The sequence below is a fragment of the Thermobia domestica genome, chromosome 4 (genome assembly GCF_964235325.1).
Source record: "Thermobia domestica chromosome 4, izTheDome1.hap1.1, whole genome shotgun sequence".
Taxonomy (NCBI): Eukaryota; Metazoa; Arthropoda; class Insecta; order Zygentoma; family Lepismatidae; genus Thermobia; species Thermobia domestica.
In genome coordinates, this window is record NC_137457.1 from 18,114,146 (window position 1) to 18,131,768 (window position 17,623).

The window sequence follows — 17,623 nt, forward strand, 5'->3', positions numbered from 1 at the left end:
GCGCCACCGTCACTAGTGTTAGCATATACAACTAATAAATTTAAAACAATCAAAAATAAATTGAACAATTCAAAAACTTAGCAAAAACGAAAAAAGACTGTTCAAAGGACGTTACGTCTGGGGGATGGTGGGTGCCATTTTCACATATTGTTATTAGTTTCATTGTTAGAGGCCACCATTGTTAAATAATCGATCAATTTTATCTGCTACACTTTCTACCAGAAACTGACCAAACTTGGCACACTCATTTATGATTGAAACATCTAGAGAATGGCATGTGTCGATTTCAATATTGTTGTAAGTTTGATTGTTGGAGGCCACCATTGTTAAATAATCAATCAATTTTATCTGCTACACTTTCTACCAGAAACTGACTAAACTTGACACAATCATTTACAATTGAAGTATCAAGGTATGGTGCATATCGATTTCACATGTTGTAGTTAGTTTCATTGTTGGAGGCCACCATTGTTAAATGGACAATCTACTTCAGTGGTTCACATACTTTCCGATAACGCGGACCCCTTGTTCATTCGGAAAGTTATCTGCGGACCCTCTTGTAATGCAGTTTGATGTTTCGCATGGTATTAAAAATATACTAATTAGGATTATTAGTGACAAGAAAAAGATCAAGAAAAATAATTCCCTAAGATTTAATTTAAGAAAGAAAATATATGTGGTTAAAACTGTAAATTGGAAACAAAAGGTTGAAAACGAGAGGGGTAGTTAAACCGTGTTTTTCTTATCTAATCACATGATCTTGCTATCGAAGGAGAAAGAACAACATCGAATATAATTTCTCTTTGTTACTTAACAATACAGCAAATCACAAGTTTTATTGTTTTTCTTTATTTTTAATTCATAACTTATGGAAAATTAAAGAAGCAAAAAATGCTTCAACAATAACAGGACTTTAGAGCAATATTATTGTTCTAGAGTTCTTCTTACCGGTCAGAGACGAGTTTTAGGGCTTTTGACATGCTGACTTCAAAATTGATATTATTCGATTCTGCATGTCATACTTAGTCTACACACTAAATTTCAACTTACGCAAACGGAAGGATACAATGTTATGCGAGGTCAAAATTTTGCAAAAAAATATAGGGGTTTTTAGGAATTTTCATATTTTGACTTCAAATTTGATGTTATTTGATTCTACATGTCTTATTTTGTCTACAAACTAAATTTCAACTTATGCAAACTAAATGATCTGAAGTTATGGGGGAGTCATTTTTTCCCCCAAATCCTGCTTGTGCAACCTGTACGTGAGATCAGATGTAAATAGTAATAACCATAACTTTGGATCCATTCATTTGCTTAAGTTTGGTGTGTAGAGTAAATAAGACGTATAGAATCAAATAACATCGATTTTGAAGCCAAAATATCAAAAAATTCTAAACCCGTCTCTGACGGTTCCTACCGTTGCTAGAAAGAAGCAGTTAGAAACCAATGTTGTGTGTGTATACCATTTTGATATTTTTTGTTATATCTTTACGCAAATTAATTGAATCAAAGCAACGTTCTTCTTTCTCTGTTGCGATCCATCTTCCAAGATAATTTTACATTAACCACAAACAATTTGAGTCAAGAGTTAATCGCAGTGGTGGGTCGAGGAACATATTTTGGGAGGTTTTTCTAATAGTTTTTTTTTTAAATTCCAGAATTGGGAATAATTTGATGCTTATAATCATAGGAATGACTAACATTTACTTTTCTTTTTAAAAAAGTCTGGAATTCATGGTGGTGGTGGGAGCTTTCCGCCATTTGAAGATGAAATCCATGAAATTCGGAGGCGTAGTGCAGTTAATGTACAGCTGTTTTTTTTTAAGTGTCCTAACTAGAGAAGCAATTTCTCTTACTTGAAATAGTTCTATATAACAGTTGACCGGCTTCAGGGCAGAAATTTAGTAAAGTAGGGAACATTTAAATCTCCAAACGTAGGTAAAATTTATATTTCTTTTCTTTTTAGTAATTGAAAAAGTAACTCCTGAATAATAGCTTTCAGTTCCACTTTATTACAACACACTTCAATTTTTAGGAGTAGTGGACCATCTGCTTAGGTTCCGCGTGCCCCCAGAGGTCCGCGGACCCCACTTTGAGAAATACTGATATACTTTATCTGCTACACTTTCTACCAGAAACTTACCAAACTTGGCACACTCATTTATAATTCAAATACCTCGAGAATAGTATGTATAGATTCCACATATTCTTGTTAGTTTCATTGTTGGGGACACTATTGTTAAATAGACAATCAACTTTTTCTGCTACACTTTCTACCAGAAGCTGACCAAATTTGGCACACCAATTTAAAATTGAAATATCTAATAAACGGTACGTGTAGACTTCACATATTATTGTTAGATTCATTGTTGGGGGTCACCATACTAAAAAACAAACGTCTGAGACCACCATTGTAAATATACAAGCAACTTTATCTGTTACAATTTCTAACAGAAACTGACAAATTTGGCACACCCATTTACGATTGAAATATCAATTGATGGTGCATGTCGATTTCACATATTGTTGTTAGTGTCATCTTTGAAGGCCACTATTGTTAAATGGACAATCAAGTTTATCTGCTACACTTTCTCCCAGAAACTGACCAAACTTGGCACAATTATTTACGATTGAAATATGTAAGGATGGTGCAAGTTTATTTCACATATTCTTTTATATGTAATTGTTATCTTTCATTTTTAAATAAACAATTAACGTTATCATTCATACTTACCAACAGAAACTTACGAAACCTCGCACACCTATTTCATTACGACTGAAATATCTAGGGAATGGTTCCGGTCATTTTCACATGTTAGTTTCATTGGTAGAGGCCACTATTGTTAAATAAACAATCAACTTTATCTTCTATACTTGCTACCAGAAACTGATAAATTTTGCACCACTACGTGTTTACAATTGAAATATCTACGGAGTGGTACATGTCTATTTCACATATGGTTATTAGTTTCATTGTTGAGGCCCGTGTTAAATAAACAATCAACAATATCTGCCATACTTTCCACCAGAAACTGATTAAACTTGGCACTCCCATTTATGATTGTGGAGACCACCACTTTTAAATAGAGAATCAACTTTATCTTCCACACTTACTACCAGAAACTGACCAAACGTGGCACACATATTTGGGATTGAAATGAGTAGGAAATGGTTCATGTTTATTTCATATATTGTTATTAGTTTTATTGTTGGAGGTCACTATTATTAAATAAAAAAAATAACTTCACCTTCCATACTTGCTATCAGAAACTGGCCAAACTTTGCATACCTTTCAAATATCTAGGGGATGGTACATGTCGATTTTACATATTATTGTTAGTTTTATCGTTGGAGGCTACCAGTTTTAAATAAACAGTAAATTTTATCTTTGATACTTGCTAAAAGAAACTAAACATACTGCACTTACCTATGTAAGATTGAAATATCTATAGAATGATGAATGTGGATTATCAAGGGCTAACAAGCACCCTGCAAAATCATGTGTAATACTTTAGTATGCGTTGTGAAATAACGATAATTATTTGTGCTCAAACGATGTGGCCCAATTCCGATTATATTAGCTTTCATGGTGGTGGAGGGGGGGATAAGCAGTCAAGTGTAAATGTTATTGTTCGGAGAATGGAATAGTGAAAAAAAAAACTCCTTCAGAACATTCTTTCGCCGGCTTTGCCACCACTGTGATTCCGCTTCGTGCTGCCAAATTTTCTTTTGTCTCAGGCGAGACGGGATGATCCCATACAGCGTTCCTAGAATTACCCTCCAAAATCCTTTATAACTGACCTGTGGTTCACAGTAGACAAAGCAATCTTGAACTCTGTTGATATTCTGTATATGTTTGGCGTCTGAGGCAAGCTTGCGTACGTACAAATTTGAGAGAGTAAACATTTATTAGGGAACGAGAAGTTCTCGAAATAAATTTACAAACTGAATATTTGTTCACGCCAGAAGCGCACGATCACCTGGCTCTTATTCTTGGGACACTGAAATATTCCAATTATACAGAAGATAAACATTACGAAACTATTTATTTACTTATTTATTTATTTATTTATTCCTCGGAGGGGGGTATTCTATTTCAGAATATTACGATTAGCATATCTCTATGTTTTAAGGGTGCTTCCAGCCCATATCTCTATGTTTTTTTTTTTTTGGCCGGCGAACCGGATTTTGCCCGTGGCTCCATGCAATGTGTATATATATATATGTGTGTGTGTATGATTGTATGTATATAAAATGTAAAATATTTTTAAGCCAGTGTTTTCAATGCAAATAATAGAACCCCACGGCGTCGCCAAGGGCCTCGTAATAACAAATTCCGCCTTGTCACCTTCTACACATCAGTGGCTTTTCCCATAGTATATTCTATGATAACAATTGACTGAATATGCTTTTCAAGTTTCTAGCTCATTTTCTTGAAAAGAAAATGTGTAAGACTCTCTTAGCGTTGGCACGAGACAAGACGAGACAGGACCCTTTGAGGCAAGACACGAAAGGAGAAGAGTCGTTTTGTGAAATGTCTCGTCTCGTGTCTCGAAAAATATAAACACAGTTTTTGAATTTATTTAAAATTTATTAGCTCGGAATAAATTATTTGCTTTCAAAATGTATTTCCAGCTTTTATTATTTCAAATGATGCAAATGATTCAATATTTCAAATCCTACAAAGGAACCTAAAGCATTTTTTAAAAATGATTCTTACAAACAGCTTTCACTTCCATTTTTCAATCGTTTCAAGTTTAATTATTTTGTGGTATTCCTTAAAATTCAAGTACAATGTAAAGCATTCTTCGAGATCAGTGTTTCAGAATATTTCATTTCGGGGGCTGGTGGAGATATCTACGTATCAAAATCCTGTTATAGAACTACAAGTGGCAATTTTATCAATAACTAACAACTGTTTCATAGTCTTTCTCGTTCCGAAATAAGACAGAAAAGTGTCAGCCTTTCTCGTACTGAGTTTTGAAAAGATGTTGGTTTGTCAATAAAAATTAGTTTTTTTCATGATGTTATTCGAAAATAAGCCATTTTTGAAATCGGAAAATTACATAGGCCTCCTAGTTTGTTGAAGTGGCAACAAAGCTTCTGCAAAAAGGATTTTAGAATAAATGGGAAAGGTCTTTCGACTGTACCGACGGTATTGACAAATGTTCCTGTCGTAGTAATTACTGGTTCAGTTGAAACTAAGGAGTCGTTGCTGGAAGATTGTAGTCGTGCTGTGTGTTGTGCTGTCTTAACCAAACCAAACTTGGTTAAAATTTACCCACTTGGCATGACAGCTCTTTGTTGTGGGTCTCAGACTTTCTAGTGTTGCCACGAAACGAGACAGATCCATTCGAAACGAGACGGCAAAATCTTTTCGTGACGAAACACGAGATGAAATATGCATTGCACAAGACGAAACGAGACAATCAGAAGTCTTGTCTCGTCTCGTCTCGGAACACTGAACTCTTTAGAAATACCAGTAAAAGGAATGACAACGTTCTTCACGGAGCACATATTAGCTCTGAGGCTCTTCCTTACAATGATTCTTGTTTACATAGTAGATGGATATATAGAGAGTAACAAAGGGGAGATATATGCAGGGGTTTCTGAAGCCAATTTAATATTGTAGCAGTTTGGACCTTGTTGTAAATGGAATTACCGGAGACTAAAATAATTCTGGGAACTGATCGTATTGATATTAAAAATACCGAAACAAGTAAAAAAATTAACTAAGTAATATTTATTTAACCGACTTTAATTGTAAAGGAATTTTGAGTAAATTTGCATTCCCTGAATTCTTATAGCCCTACATAAAAATAATATAAATTTTCTTTTAAGGTACGAGTGAGAGGCATTAGAATATTAGGTCAAGATAATTAACATGATACTGTCCTTTACAAAATCTAAGAAGAAGACCATGATCGAAAAAGCATCAGTCAAACTATAAAGGTCAATGGCAGCTTTTGTCATTTCTTACGACCACTATTTGCAGCTTATTGCGGAAAATTTATTCGTATTATAAAACCGATGTCGTCCAACAAATTTCACAAATTTAGTAGATCTTGAGAGATGAAATGACAAAAATTGTCATTGTCTCTGTCGCATAATACATTCTAGATATGGGACATAATGTCATTATATGACTTTCCCGATAGATGACAAGTAGAATATAAATCCCAAGATCAAAACATAACGAATGAAACCGGATGTTTGCGCTTGAAATCATGAAAAAATTCCCAAAATGGTTCAAATTATGATTTTGTGTTTCTTTACGAGAAAGAAGAATAAAAATAAAAATTGGGGCAATTCTAATCATGTATGTATAAGTCCACTGTCTTCTTCAAGTAACTAAATTAACTTCTTCAAGAGTTTCAAGTATTTTTGGCACATGATATCTCGAAAACGTTTAGAGATATTAGAGGGAAGAATACGGTACGTGGTTGATAAGGAGCTTTTTAATTATGTCACAATACTTTTGAACTTTATCTTATGAGAAATGGCATATTGCAAATGTAATTCAGTAAGGCCCTAACCTGAATTTTACCAAATGATTAGCGAGAGTGATTCGGTGTTTGTCCTCCAGGGTTTAATTCCCGCTGTGGCACTCAAACATTGCAATGTTGACCAAACATTTAGAGAAAAGTTGCGAAACTATATATATATATATATATATATATATATATATATATATATATATATATATATATTGATGTTATTGTTTTACCTTAGTTTCTCTTAGTAGTCTAAGTAAGGACGAAGGGGCCTCCCCGCAAAAAAAAAATGTTAAACGGGACCCCTCTTTCCACGTTTATGAGACACCCAAAAATTTACAGAGAATAGACTTTTGACTTTCTATGATCTATCTAATGAGTCACTATTTTCTCATATGAAAAAAATGAACATACTTTATTATTATTATTATTATTTTATTGAGCTATATTTTTTCCTCTATTCTGTTGTACTATCCTCGAGAGTCTACGATATCCAACATCTTTAATGTGGTGTGGTCACCCCAGTTTTTACATCGTTTGGTTCGATGCTGATTTCACTGTCCTTTTCCCACCTTTGAAATATGGGGGCGTGGTGGCTGTGTCGTAGAGCGTTCACCTCCGGTGCTTAGGGTCCCTGGTTCCATTCAAGCTCGCGCCATGTGGACTTTGTGGTGGACAAACAACGTACTTGTGTGTTTTCTCGGTTGTGTTCCGTTTCCTCCCACTTTATTCATTCCATCATTTAATTCATTTCTCATCATCACTGTCTCCTTTAGCCTAACTACCATAAACGTGGGACGTGAAACTGAAAGATTCCATTTCCACCTTTGGAATATATTAAGCACGTCAGATCGCGAAAACATGGCAAGTCGCATTGTTTTCGAAATAAAGCTCACAGCCTTTTAGTCACAATATTAAACTCTGATGTATCGCAGGGGCGGATCCAGGCTGAATGTTTGGGGGGCAGCCGTATGAAGTCAATAGGTTTTATTTTACATTTTTAATAGAAAGGTGAAAATCCTTAGGATAAGATTTAAAAAAAAATAAAACAAATATCCTATTCCGGAGCGGGGGGATTGCCCCGATCGTCCCCTGGATACACCCTTGGTATATCGTTGTCCTTTCCCATTCAACGCACAAGCACCACACTGACAAATCGAGTGAGTTTCTTGTCACCGTGTAGCGTACGGTTGTTATTCCTCGTAGCCAGTATTAATGGGGTCAGTTGAGGACACTCTTGATTATCCAATTTGGGGCTCCATGGACCATAGCGTTAATGCGAATGAATTAGGGATGCTTTAGCCCGAGACTGCGTCACCTATTGAAATTTTGTTTGTGCTTACCCATGGACCATGGACGCTGCTGCGAATGAGTCAGAGGTACCTTGACCTGGCTAATGCGCTTGTATGACGTTATTGAATTGGGAATTTTGGATCAGAGGTTATGACAATCTGTTTGTTTTCTTTATGGATATAAATTTATTAAAAATATGGTCTTTGATCTCTTTCTTGATGATTTACTACGTTATGAGTTAGTACAGGTTTATGAATGTTTTTTTTTTTTTGTTTACTTTTATGGCATAAAATTTGGAGATTGTTAACCCTTTAATGATATGGTATATAATTGGACTAACACTGGTGCAAATGAAAATGAAATGAAATTTTTAGTTTTACATCCACAGTTATGCTGGTTAGCCTAAAGGAGACGGTGATGATGAGAAATGAATGAATTGGTGGAATGCAAGTGTGGGAGAAACTGGAGTATCCCGAACATAATGTTGCCCACTACAATACTACTTTTGCGGGGTTCGAACGAGGGACCACATACAGCAGAGGTGAACGCTCTATTACTGAGTCACCGCGCCCTCTATGTTGCGAATGAATTAGAGGTATTTGCTTCTAGGTAATGTGTTTGTTTGACGTCAGTGAACTGGGATTTTTAGCTTGGAGGTTATGATGGCTTGTTTCCTTTCCTTTTATGGTTATAACATCACAAAAAATAAAGTCTTTGATCTTTTTCTTGATGATCTATTGCATTTTGGAAAAGTAGACCTCAGTAATAGTATGAAAGCGTATGCGCCTTTAACGTGGGAGACCGGGGTTTGGTTCCCGGAGAGAGCTTATGCGGTTCGGATTTCACGTTAATTAGTACTTTTTATTCTCTTAAAATTAACTCAACTCGAAAACTTTGGGAGGAATACTTAACTTTTGGTTAAGGTTTAGTTTTTATTCACGGAACGTATGGGACTCGAACCACGATATTTAATTATCAAAAAGCGTGACCAGGAAATCATACATTTATTTCAGATGCATAAAAGAGGGGGTGGGGTGATCCCGGACCTGGCTAGTACCTCTTAAATAACAAAAATGATTAATATCGTATTCGTTTGTGGATTAAGTAAAACTGTTGGACAAATTTAAAAAGCTTATTTGTGTATGGACTTATTTGTTTAAAAGAAAACGTCAGCTATATCGTGTTACCTATGCTTATGTATTCATTGTTATAGTATCGCTGGCATTGTTTGTTTGAACAAATACGATGTTTAATTGTCAAATAGTGCATAATGGTTTACTTTGAAAAGATATATTCATTCTTTGAGAAGGAGAAGTGGGATGGGATGATGTGATTTTGGGCCTAGTTAGTACCTCTCGCTTTCGATTGTGAATTAAAATAAATGACGTCACATTTATTTTTTGCTTAAATCTGATTGGTTCATTGTAATAACGATTAATCTACTTATGTAACGAGATAACATTGAGGAGTTATTTCTTATGACAAAACAAGAACATATATATGTAATGGTTTACTTTGAAAGAATAGATTCATTCCTAGAGAAGGTAAAAAAGGGAAGTGATAAGCTGAACCTAGTTACTACCTTTCGTTTCCGTTCGTGGATAAATAATAAAGACGTTACAGGTACATTTACTCTTTGTTTAAATCTGATTAGTTCATTGTAATAACTCTTACAAAACATTGTTATTGGTTTGAACTATTTAAACGTTCAGCGTTTGTGTTTAGTTTAATTAGTAAGGGCTTAGCTGATGAAAAACTGTTCCGACATCACTTGTTATATGCTTGTTATATGTTGTTTAGGTTCATCAATAAACTGTTCTCAATATTGTGTAATATTTGTAAGCTTGATTGTTTTTTATTACAGTATATGGTCGAGTATAGGCTTTTATAGAGCAAGGGTACATGAACGAACATGATTGGTATCAACTTTTTTGGCTTAATTTGGCAGAACCAAACTTATAGTCTCCAGAATTAATTATAGTATTAGATCACCTAAAATTGCTAAAGATATAATTTGGGAAGGTTTCTAACCTCATGTATTGTTTTTATTACGTTATAGGCATGCACAGTCTACATTTAGTCTCCCAAGGTCATGAGTTTGATTCTCGATGAGAGCTTATATGACTTTGGTATTAACTTAAATTCATTTGCTGTTTAGGATTTATGCTCTGCATAGATGCTCTTCAAAGTAGAGTTTGCTGTCACTTTATTTCCATATAATGAGGATATGCGTACCTTATTGCCCTCCTCTTAAGCTTTATGATAAGACAGAACCACGATACTTTAAGGTCACCTTCTTGGTCCTGGTGTTAGTTCGTGTGATTTATATCTTAAATAACCTTCACGGTTTAGTTTAAATCATCATTTCAAAAATATTTTAGTATGTGCCAAAAATTTTCAGTGAGTGTACTTCACCTGAGCATTTGAGATTAAGAAATAAATGATTATACCTCGTTCTGAAAGATCATATTTAACCCTGTCCAAGCAAGAATTTCTAAAAACAAAGATATATAAACAAACATTTACTGTTTCTTGGTAAAACTGGATAACATTTACTGTTGTCTGGGTTTAACAAACGGTTCTGCGAACTGAAAATATTTTAACAAACAGGTCCAGCGAGCCGGCTGAACAGCACCACTGGACTGTAGAGAATTCATTCGTAATAGTTAAGAGTGGCCACCTTCGGCACGGGAGACTCCGGATCGATTCCTGCTGGGAGTTTATGTGGTTTAGATTCCACGTTAAGATACAGGATCACGTTTTAAATTGCCTCGGCGCTGAATAGAATACTAAACTCCAAATCGATCCGTCACTCAACTAATCGACGTCGAAATCGGGAGCGCCTTTTCGTGATAATTAGAGTATGTTGGCTCAATGATAGAGCGTCACTTTTGGCTTTGAAGATCATAGGCTCGATTCCAGGCTATACTATGTAAGTTTGTGTTGAACAGCGTTGTGTCCAATGGTTTTTAAAATTTCTTTATTGCTTCCCACTTCATTATTCAGTTCCTTACATTAGTCATTTAGTTCACTCATCATCTGTTTCCTTTAGCCTCCAGGAGAGATAATCGTACGATGTTAAAATTCCCATTTCATTTCATAGTATTAGACCAACTCCTCTATTACCTTAGAGCATATCATGAGTGTTTAGATATATGGGTAATCTGGCACTTGTAAACTACTATGCATGAATTATCTGTTTTGCTCGAAAACAAATTCAAGTATTGTTTTTCTTCTTTGCCTAAAAGCACTAAGCTTAGTATCAAAAAGAACATTACTTTTCAGCAAACACTGGATTTGTTTGCGGTAGCTGCTTTCAGACTTGACGTGAATGCAGCAAGTTAACTGACGCGAGTCTCTCGGAGAAGTTAACTCACACGATCTCACACTTAGGAATCTTTTCCCCTCTTGCCCGGCTGACTTATTTCTTTCGTGACTATACTCCTTACCTATAGTGCAACCTTCTCATTGAGAATACATTTTTACACAGGTAATCAACAACAGTGTGAATTACGCATCTTGTCTTCAAACTAATAGAAATACACTGATGCCAATTTGTGTTTTGACTAAGTAGACCAATAATACATAATTCAAACCCTGTTCCACAAATTGCGTTTGTAGGAAAACGTAAAACATTTGTTCACGAAGTTACGGACGAACGACGATAATATACGTTACGCTATATATATATATAGCCTTGCAATTAATCAGCTAAAATTTATTATTAAATTATTCACTTATAATTTCATTATTTTCATTTAATTAATTGAATTTTCTAGGTGGTAATTCATATCGATAGTTTTTAAATAATTGGTAACGATTACTAAGGTAGCAATTATTTTTTTTTAAACAAAAACAAACCTGTATAAATAACAGTAGTACCGTCGGAAGTCTGGTTAGCCGTTGGTATGGTATTGGGGACAGTTGAGATTTATTCCCTTCTACATTCGTTTCTTTCGTTGTAGTGTAGCGGCCACGAAACATTATCTCCTAAAATCTCATACTGCTATCCCAGGAGCAGTGATTGCCACCAGCTAGAAGTGTTAAAAAGGGGCGCGGGCGCAAAGAAGTGTTAGAAAGTCTTACATATCAAATTTTCTGATATTGCCGATATATAATTTGCTAATGTTTTCTGTGTCTTGTTGTTTCTGATCCGAGAGACTGAAATAAATGGGACAGCAGTACTATATTGTAAATATTTTGCTATGTTTTCGTTTTCAGGAGGTGTAAATGGGGTAAATGTTGTGAATTTAGCTCTTCAAGGCCCTTCGATGGCTCCTTTACCAGTCTTGTCAGGGCGTCTACCTTGCACTGATATTGCTTTATCATACCAACATCCCCTTGAAGCCAGAGGACCAACAAGTAAGTAACCATGTATCCTTGGGAATTAATCACAATCAGAGTAGTAATGAGTAATACGCACATATGATTGGGAATAAATTACAATTAGAAGACCAACAAACAAGTACATAAAGCAAGTTTTTTTTAATCCATGGCATATTCAGAAATGTAAGACATTTGCGTACTAACAGCGAACTGAAAGTCTCATTTCACAATGTATACACGACTCCAAGAGTGCATTACTACCTGCAATTTTCATTTTTCTGCAATAGCAAGCAACCCAAAAGGCTCGTCAGTTGTGTTCGTTCCGAATTTCAAAGGTGTTGGACCAAACCTCAATTTTGTAACAAATGCATCAGTGTGGCCAAATGCAAATAAGGGAATAAAACAAATTGTTAAAAATTAGAATTTTATTATCTTGACTGAGTTGGATGACATCAAAAGTTACAAAATGATGTTACTTAAGAAGTTCAAACAAGATGAATGACAAGAAACAGTTATTAGAGGAAATCATTTCTCTCCTCCCCACAAAAAAAGGAAGCTAAAAAAAAGAAAAAGTTACATAATGTAAAGTTTTAATATAAAAGCACCACCCAAAATTTTGCAAGTTGACAGTCGAAAGGCAAGAAAATCTGCACCGAAGTGAATGAAATTGTGCACAGATGTTGCAGACGTAAAATGAAGCAATACGGGTTTCGTATTTCCCTGAAAAAAAAAACGGCTGGGTTAGGCACGGACACCTCCAAACTTTTGACCACGAAATATCAAAATTGCTAGCAACTGTATGTCAGATGAATGTAAATACAAAAAGAATTGCCACAAAAATTATGTATGGCCAATACGCATAAAATAAAGGAATACGTAATTATTTACTTTTCTGCGGAAAAACGGATTTTGGGGGCAAAAGCACCAAAAAAATTTGAAACTTGATGGTCGAAAGGCAAGAAGAAGTGAACCGAATTGAATGAAATTTCGCACAGATATTGCAGACGTAAAATAAGGATACGATGTTCGTATTTTCTTTTAAAAAAAACGGCTGGATGGGGCACGACCCCCTCCTAACCTTTCATCACGAAAAATCAAAAGTGCTTATAACAGTATGTCATGTGTATGTAAAGGACATGAAGAATTACGAAACTTTTTGTGTGGTAAATACGCAAACAGTAAAGGAGAAAGTATTTTAAAAAAAATCTGCGGAAAAACTGTTTTAGAGGGCAAAACTTCAAAGCCAACATTTTGAAAATTGACTCCCGAAAGGCAAAAGAAAGTGAACCGAAGTGAATGGAATTGTGCACAGATATTGCAGATATAAAATCAGAGCATCCGGGTTACGTATTTTCCTGGAAAAAGGGTTGGGTGGGGAACGGTCCCCTTCAAACATTTGATAACGAAATATCAAAAGTACTACTAACAGTATCTCAGGTGTGTATAAAGGACACGAAGAATTTAACGAAACTTTTTGTATGAACAATATGTAAAAAATAAAACAAAAAGTTTTTTATTTGCTGAACTAAAACGGTTTATGGCGGCAAAAGAACCCTCCCCAAAATTTTGGAAATTGAGCCCGGATGTAAGAAGAAATGGACCGAAATGAATGCAATTTTGCACATATATTGTAGACTTAAAATGAGGGATTATGGGTTTCGTATTTTCGTGGAAAAAGGGGTTGATTTGGGCACCGACCCCTTCAAACTTTTGACCACGAAAAATGAAAATGCTAGTAACAATATGTCAAATGTGTGTGAAAGAATAGAAGTATCGAAACGAAACTCTTTGATTAGTAATAGACAAAAAATAAGGAATTTCTGTTTTTTTTTATCTTCTGCGGAAAAACGGCATTAGGGAGTAAAGGCTCGCAACCAATAATTTGAAAATTGACACCCGAAAGACAAAAATAAATGAACCGAAGTAAGTGCAATTGTGCACAGATATTGTAGACATAAAATTAAGGAATACAGGTTTCGTATTTTCCTGGAGAAAAAGTTTGGTTGTAAACCGAGCCCTCCAAACCTTTGATCACGAAAAATCAAAAGTGCTAGTAACAGTATGTCAAATGTATGTAATTGACTTAAAGAATTGCAACGACAACTTTTTGTATGGACAATACACAAAACATACAGGAACACAGGATTCTTTATATTCGCAAAGAAAGTTATACCCACCAAAGAATCAACCCCAAAATTTTGAAAATTTAATCCGGAAAGGCAAGAACAAGTGAAACGAAGTGAATGAAATTTTCCACAGATATTGTAGAAATAAAATGAGAGAATACGAGTATCGTATTTTCCTGGAAAAAAGGTGGGGTGCTACACGGACCCCCATAACCTTTGATCACGAACTTTGAAATGTTCTAGTAACAGTATGTCAGATGTCTCTAAACGACATGAAGAATTGCAACATAACTTTCTGTATGGAGAATTCGCAAAAAAATAAACGGTTTTAGCGCCAAACGCTCCCACACGAAATTTTGAAAGTTGACGCCGGAAGGGCAAAAAGAAGTGAACCGAAGTGAATGAAATTTTGCACAGATATTGTAGACATAAAATGAGGAAATACGGGTTCGTATTTTCCTGGAAAAAGAAGTTTGTTGGAGCACGGACATCTCCAAACATTTGATCACGAAATATTAAAAGCGCTAGTAACAGTATGTCAGATGTGTGTAAAGGACATGAAGAATACCAACATAACTTTGTGTATGCACAATACGCAAAAATTAAACGAATTCCTTTTTTTTGTGTTGGTATTCTTCTTGCGGGAAAGCGGTTTTAGGGGGAAAACCTCCTAACCTAAATTTTGAAAATTGATGCCCGAAAGGAGGGAACAAGTGAATTGAAGTTTAGTGAAGCTGCGTACAGATATTGTAGACATAAAATGAGTTAATACGGGTTTCGTATTTTCCTGAAGAAAACAGTTGTGTGGGGCACAGATCCTTCCAAACCTTTGATCAGAAAAAGTAAAAAGTTCTAGTAACAGTATATCAGATATGTGTAAAGGACATGAAGAATTGCAACGAAACTATTTGTATGGATAATACGCCAGAAATGAGGAATACGGGTTATTTTATGTTCTGCGGAAAACGTGTTTTAGGGGCCAAAAGCTCCCACTCAAAATTTTAACAGTTGAGGAAATAAAGTAAAAAGAATTGAACCCGAAGTAAAAGAAATTGAGTACAGATATTTTAGACATAAAATGGGGGAATACTTTTTAGTATTTTCCTGGAAAAAAGGTTTGGGCGGGAAAAGAACCCCTCCAAAACTTTGATCACGAAATATAAAAAGTGTTGGTAACAGTACCACAGATGTGTGTAAAAGACATGAAGAATTGCAACATAATTTTGTGTATTGAGCATACGCAAAAAGTAAACGAATACGGAAAACTTATGATTTGCGGAAAAACGGTTCTTAGGGAGCAAAAGCCGCATTCAAAATTTAGAAAGTTGAGGACTGAACGAGAAGTAGAAATGAACCGAAGTGAATGAAATTCTGCACAAATATTGCAGAGGTAAAATGAGAATGCGGGTTTCGTGTTCTCCTTGAAAAAACCTTTGAGCGGAGTAGGGAACCTCTCATCGCGAAAGATCAAAAGTGATAATAACATCATATCAGACGTGTGTAAGGGACATGAAGAATTGCATTGAAAATGTGTATGGACAACACGCGAAAAATAAACAAATGCGTTTTCTTTTTTAGTTTCGGGGCAAAAACCCCCGTCCAAAATTTTGAAATTTCACCCCGAGAAGCAATCAGTAGTGGTCCGAAGTGAATCAAATGTGCACTAATATTGTAAAGGTATGATGAGGGTATACGGGTTTCGCATTTTCCTGAAAGAAGAAAACAACTGTTGAGTGGACCGAGGCGTTGAGTGGCGGGAGGAGTGGACCGAAGCGAATGAAATTGTATGTAGATATTGGATATGTAAAATATGGCCTTCCGTTTTTCACAATTGTCGTGTCTCCGTCTGAATTCTTTAAATTTGGCCGATCAACTAAAAGCGCAAACAGTAAAGGGGATTTGATAGTACTTGAGGAAGAACCTTTAACCCTTGCAATGTTTTTGCTCATTAAAAAAGTATGTGCCAATTTATTTCCTATTTGCTGTTGATCTGCCAAATTTAAAGAACTTGAGAAACACGAAAGGGTTTATTTTACATACGGTCTATATACTATCTACACACAATTTAATTGGTTTGGATCCACTCCTTTCTGAGCTATTACGGTAATATTTCCTTTACTTCATATGGGGCCTAGACCCCAACACTGTTTTTCCGCAATAATTAAAACGCATTTCATTTATTGTTTTGCAAATAGTCCCTTTACGATGTTTCATTGGTATTCTCCATATTCTTTAGGAACTTCTGACATATGCTTATTTGCACTTTTGATATTCCGTAATCAACGATTTAGAACGTCCGTACCTCTCTCAGCCGTCATTTCCAGAAAAATACGAAACGCAATTATCTCATTTTACGTCTAAATTATCTGTGCACAATTTCATCCAATTCGGTGCATTTCTTCTTGCCTTTTGGTTCGCAAATTTCAAAAATTTTAGGTGGGGTCTTTTGCCCGCTGAAACCGTTTGTCCGCAGAAAAAATACTCGTTTATTTTTTGCGTTTTGTCCCTACACAATGTGTCGTTTCAATTCTTCATGTCCTTGAAACACTTCTGACATACTGTTATAAGCACTTTTGATACTTCACGATCAACGTTTTGGAGATGCGTGTGTCGCACCTAAACGGTTTTCATTTTTTCAGGAATATACGAAAAACCCATTCCCTCACTTTATTTGTACAATTTCACTGAATTAGGTTCACTTCCTCTGGCCTTTGGAGCCTCAACTTTCAAAATTTTGGGTGGGGGCTCTTGCTCCTTAAAACCGTTTTTTCGCAATATATAAAAAAACCGTGTTCCATTATTTTTGGCATGTTATTTTTACACAGAGTTTTGTTCTTTCTGTCATTTACACACATCTGACATACTGTTACTAGCACTTTCAATATTTCGTGATGAAATTTAGAAGGTGACGGTGAGCCACATAATCGTTGTTTCCAGGGAAATACGAAGCACGTATCACCTCATTTTATGTCTGCAAGATGTGTGTAAAATTTTCTTTACCTTGGTTCACTTGGGTTTTGCCTTTTGGTTGTCAACTATCAAAATCATAGGTGGTGGCTTTTACCCCTTAAAACCATTTTTCCGCAAAAAATAAGAAACAGGTATTCGTGTATTTCATGGCTAGCATCTACCTCCCAAATTTTATCAAAATACGAGTGTCACACTTCGTAAGTGTTACTTGTTAGTAATAGTCTAATATTTCTTCAAAATTTTATGAATAAATTAAGGGAATCAAAGCGAAAAAATTGGCTACTTTCGGCTCCTACCAAAATTGAAAGAAATGACAGCACAGGTATTTGGATGCAAGGTAGACATGAAATTTGAAAAAAGATTTAACTATATTTCTGTCCTCATTGTAATGCACACTGCAAAGTTCTTAAA

General features: G+C 35.4%; 1 protein-coding gene across 2 annotated transcripts in view; it reads left to right on the plus strand.

Annotated features, from left to right (window-relative positions):
* Positions 1–17,623, plus strand: part of LOC145683752 (potassium voltage-gated channel protein Shaw-like) — a 151,290-nt gene that overhangs the window by 107,878 nt on the left and 25,789 nt on the right. For both annotated transcript variants that reach the window (XM_081755296.1, XM_081755297.1), the window contains exon 6: positions 12,012–12,152. In XM_081755296.1, coding sequence (XP_081611422.1) covers positions 12,012–12,152 — 141 coding nt within the window. The remainder of the gene's footprint in view (positions 1–12,011; positions 12,153–17,623) is intronic.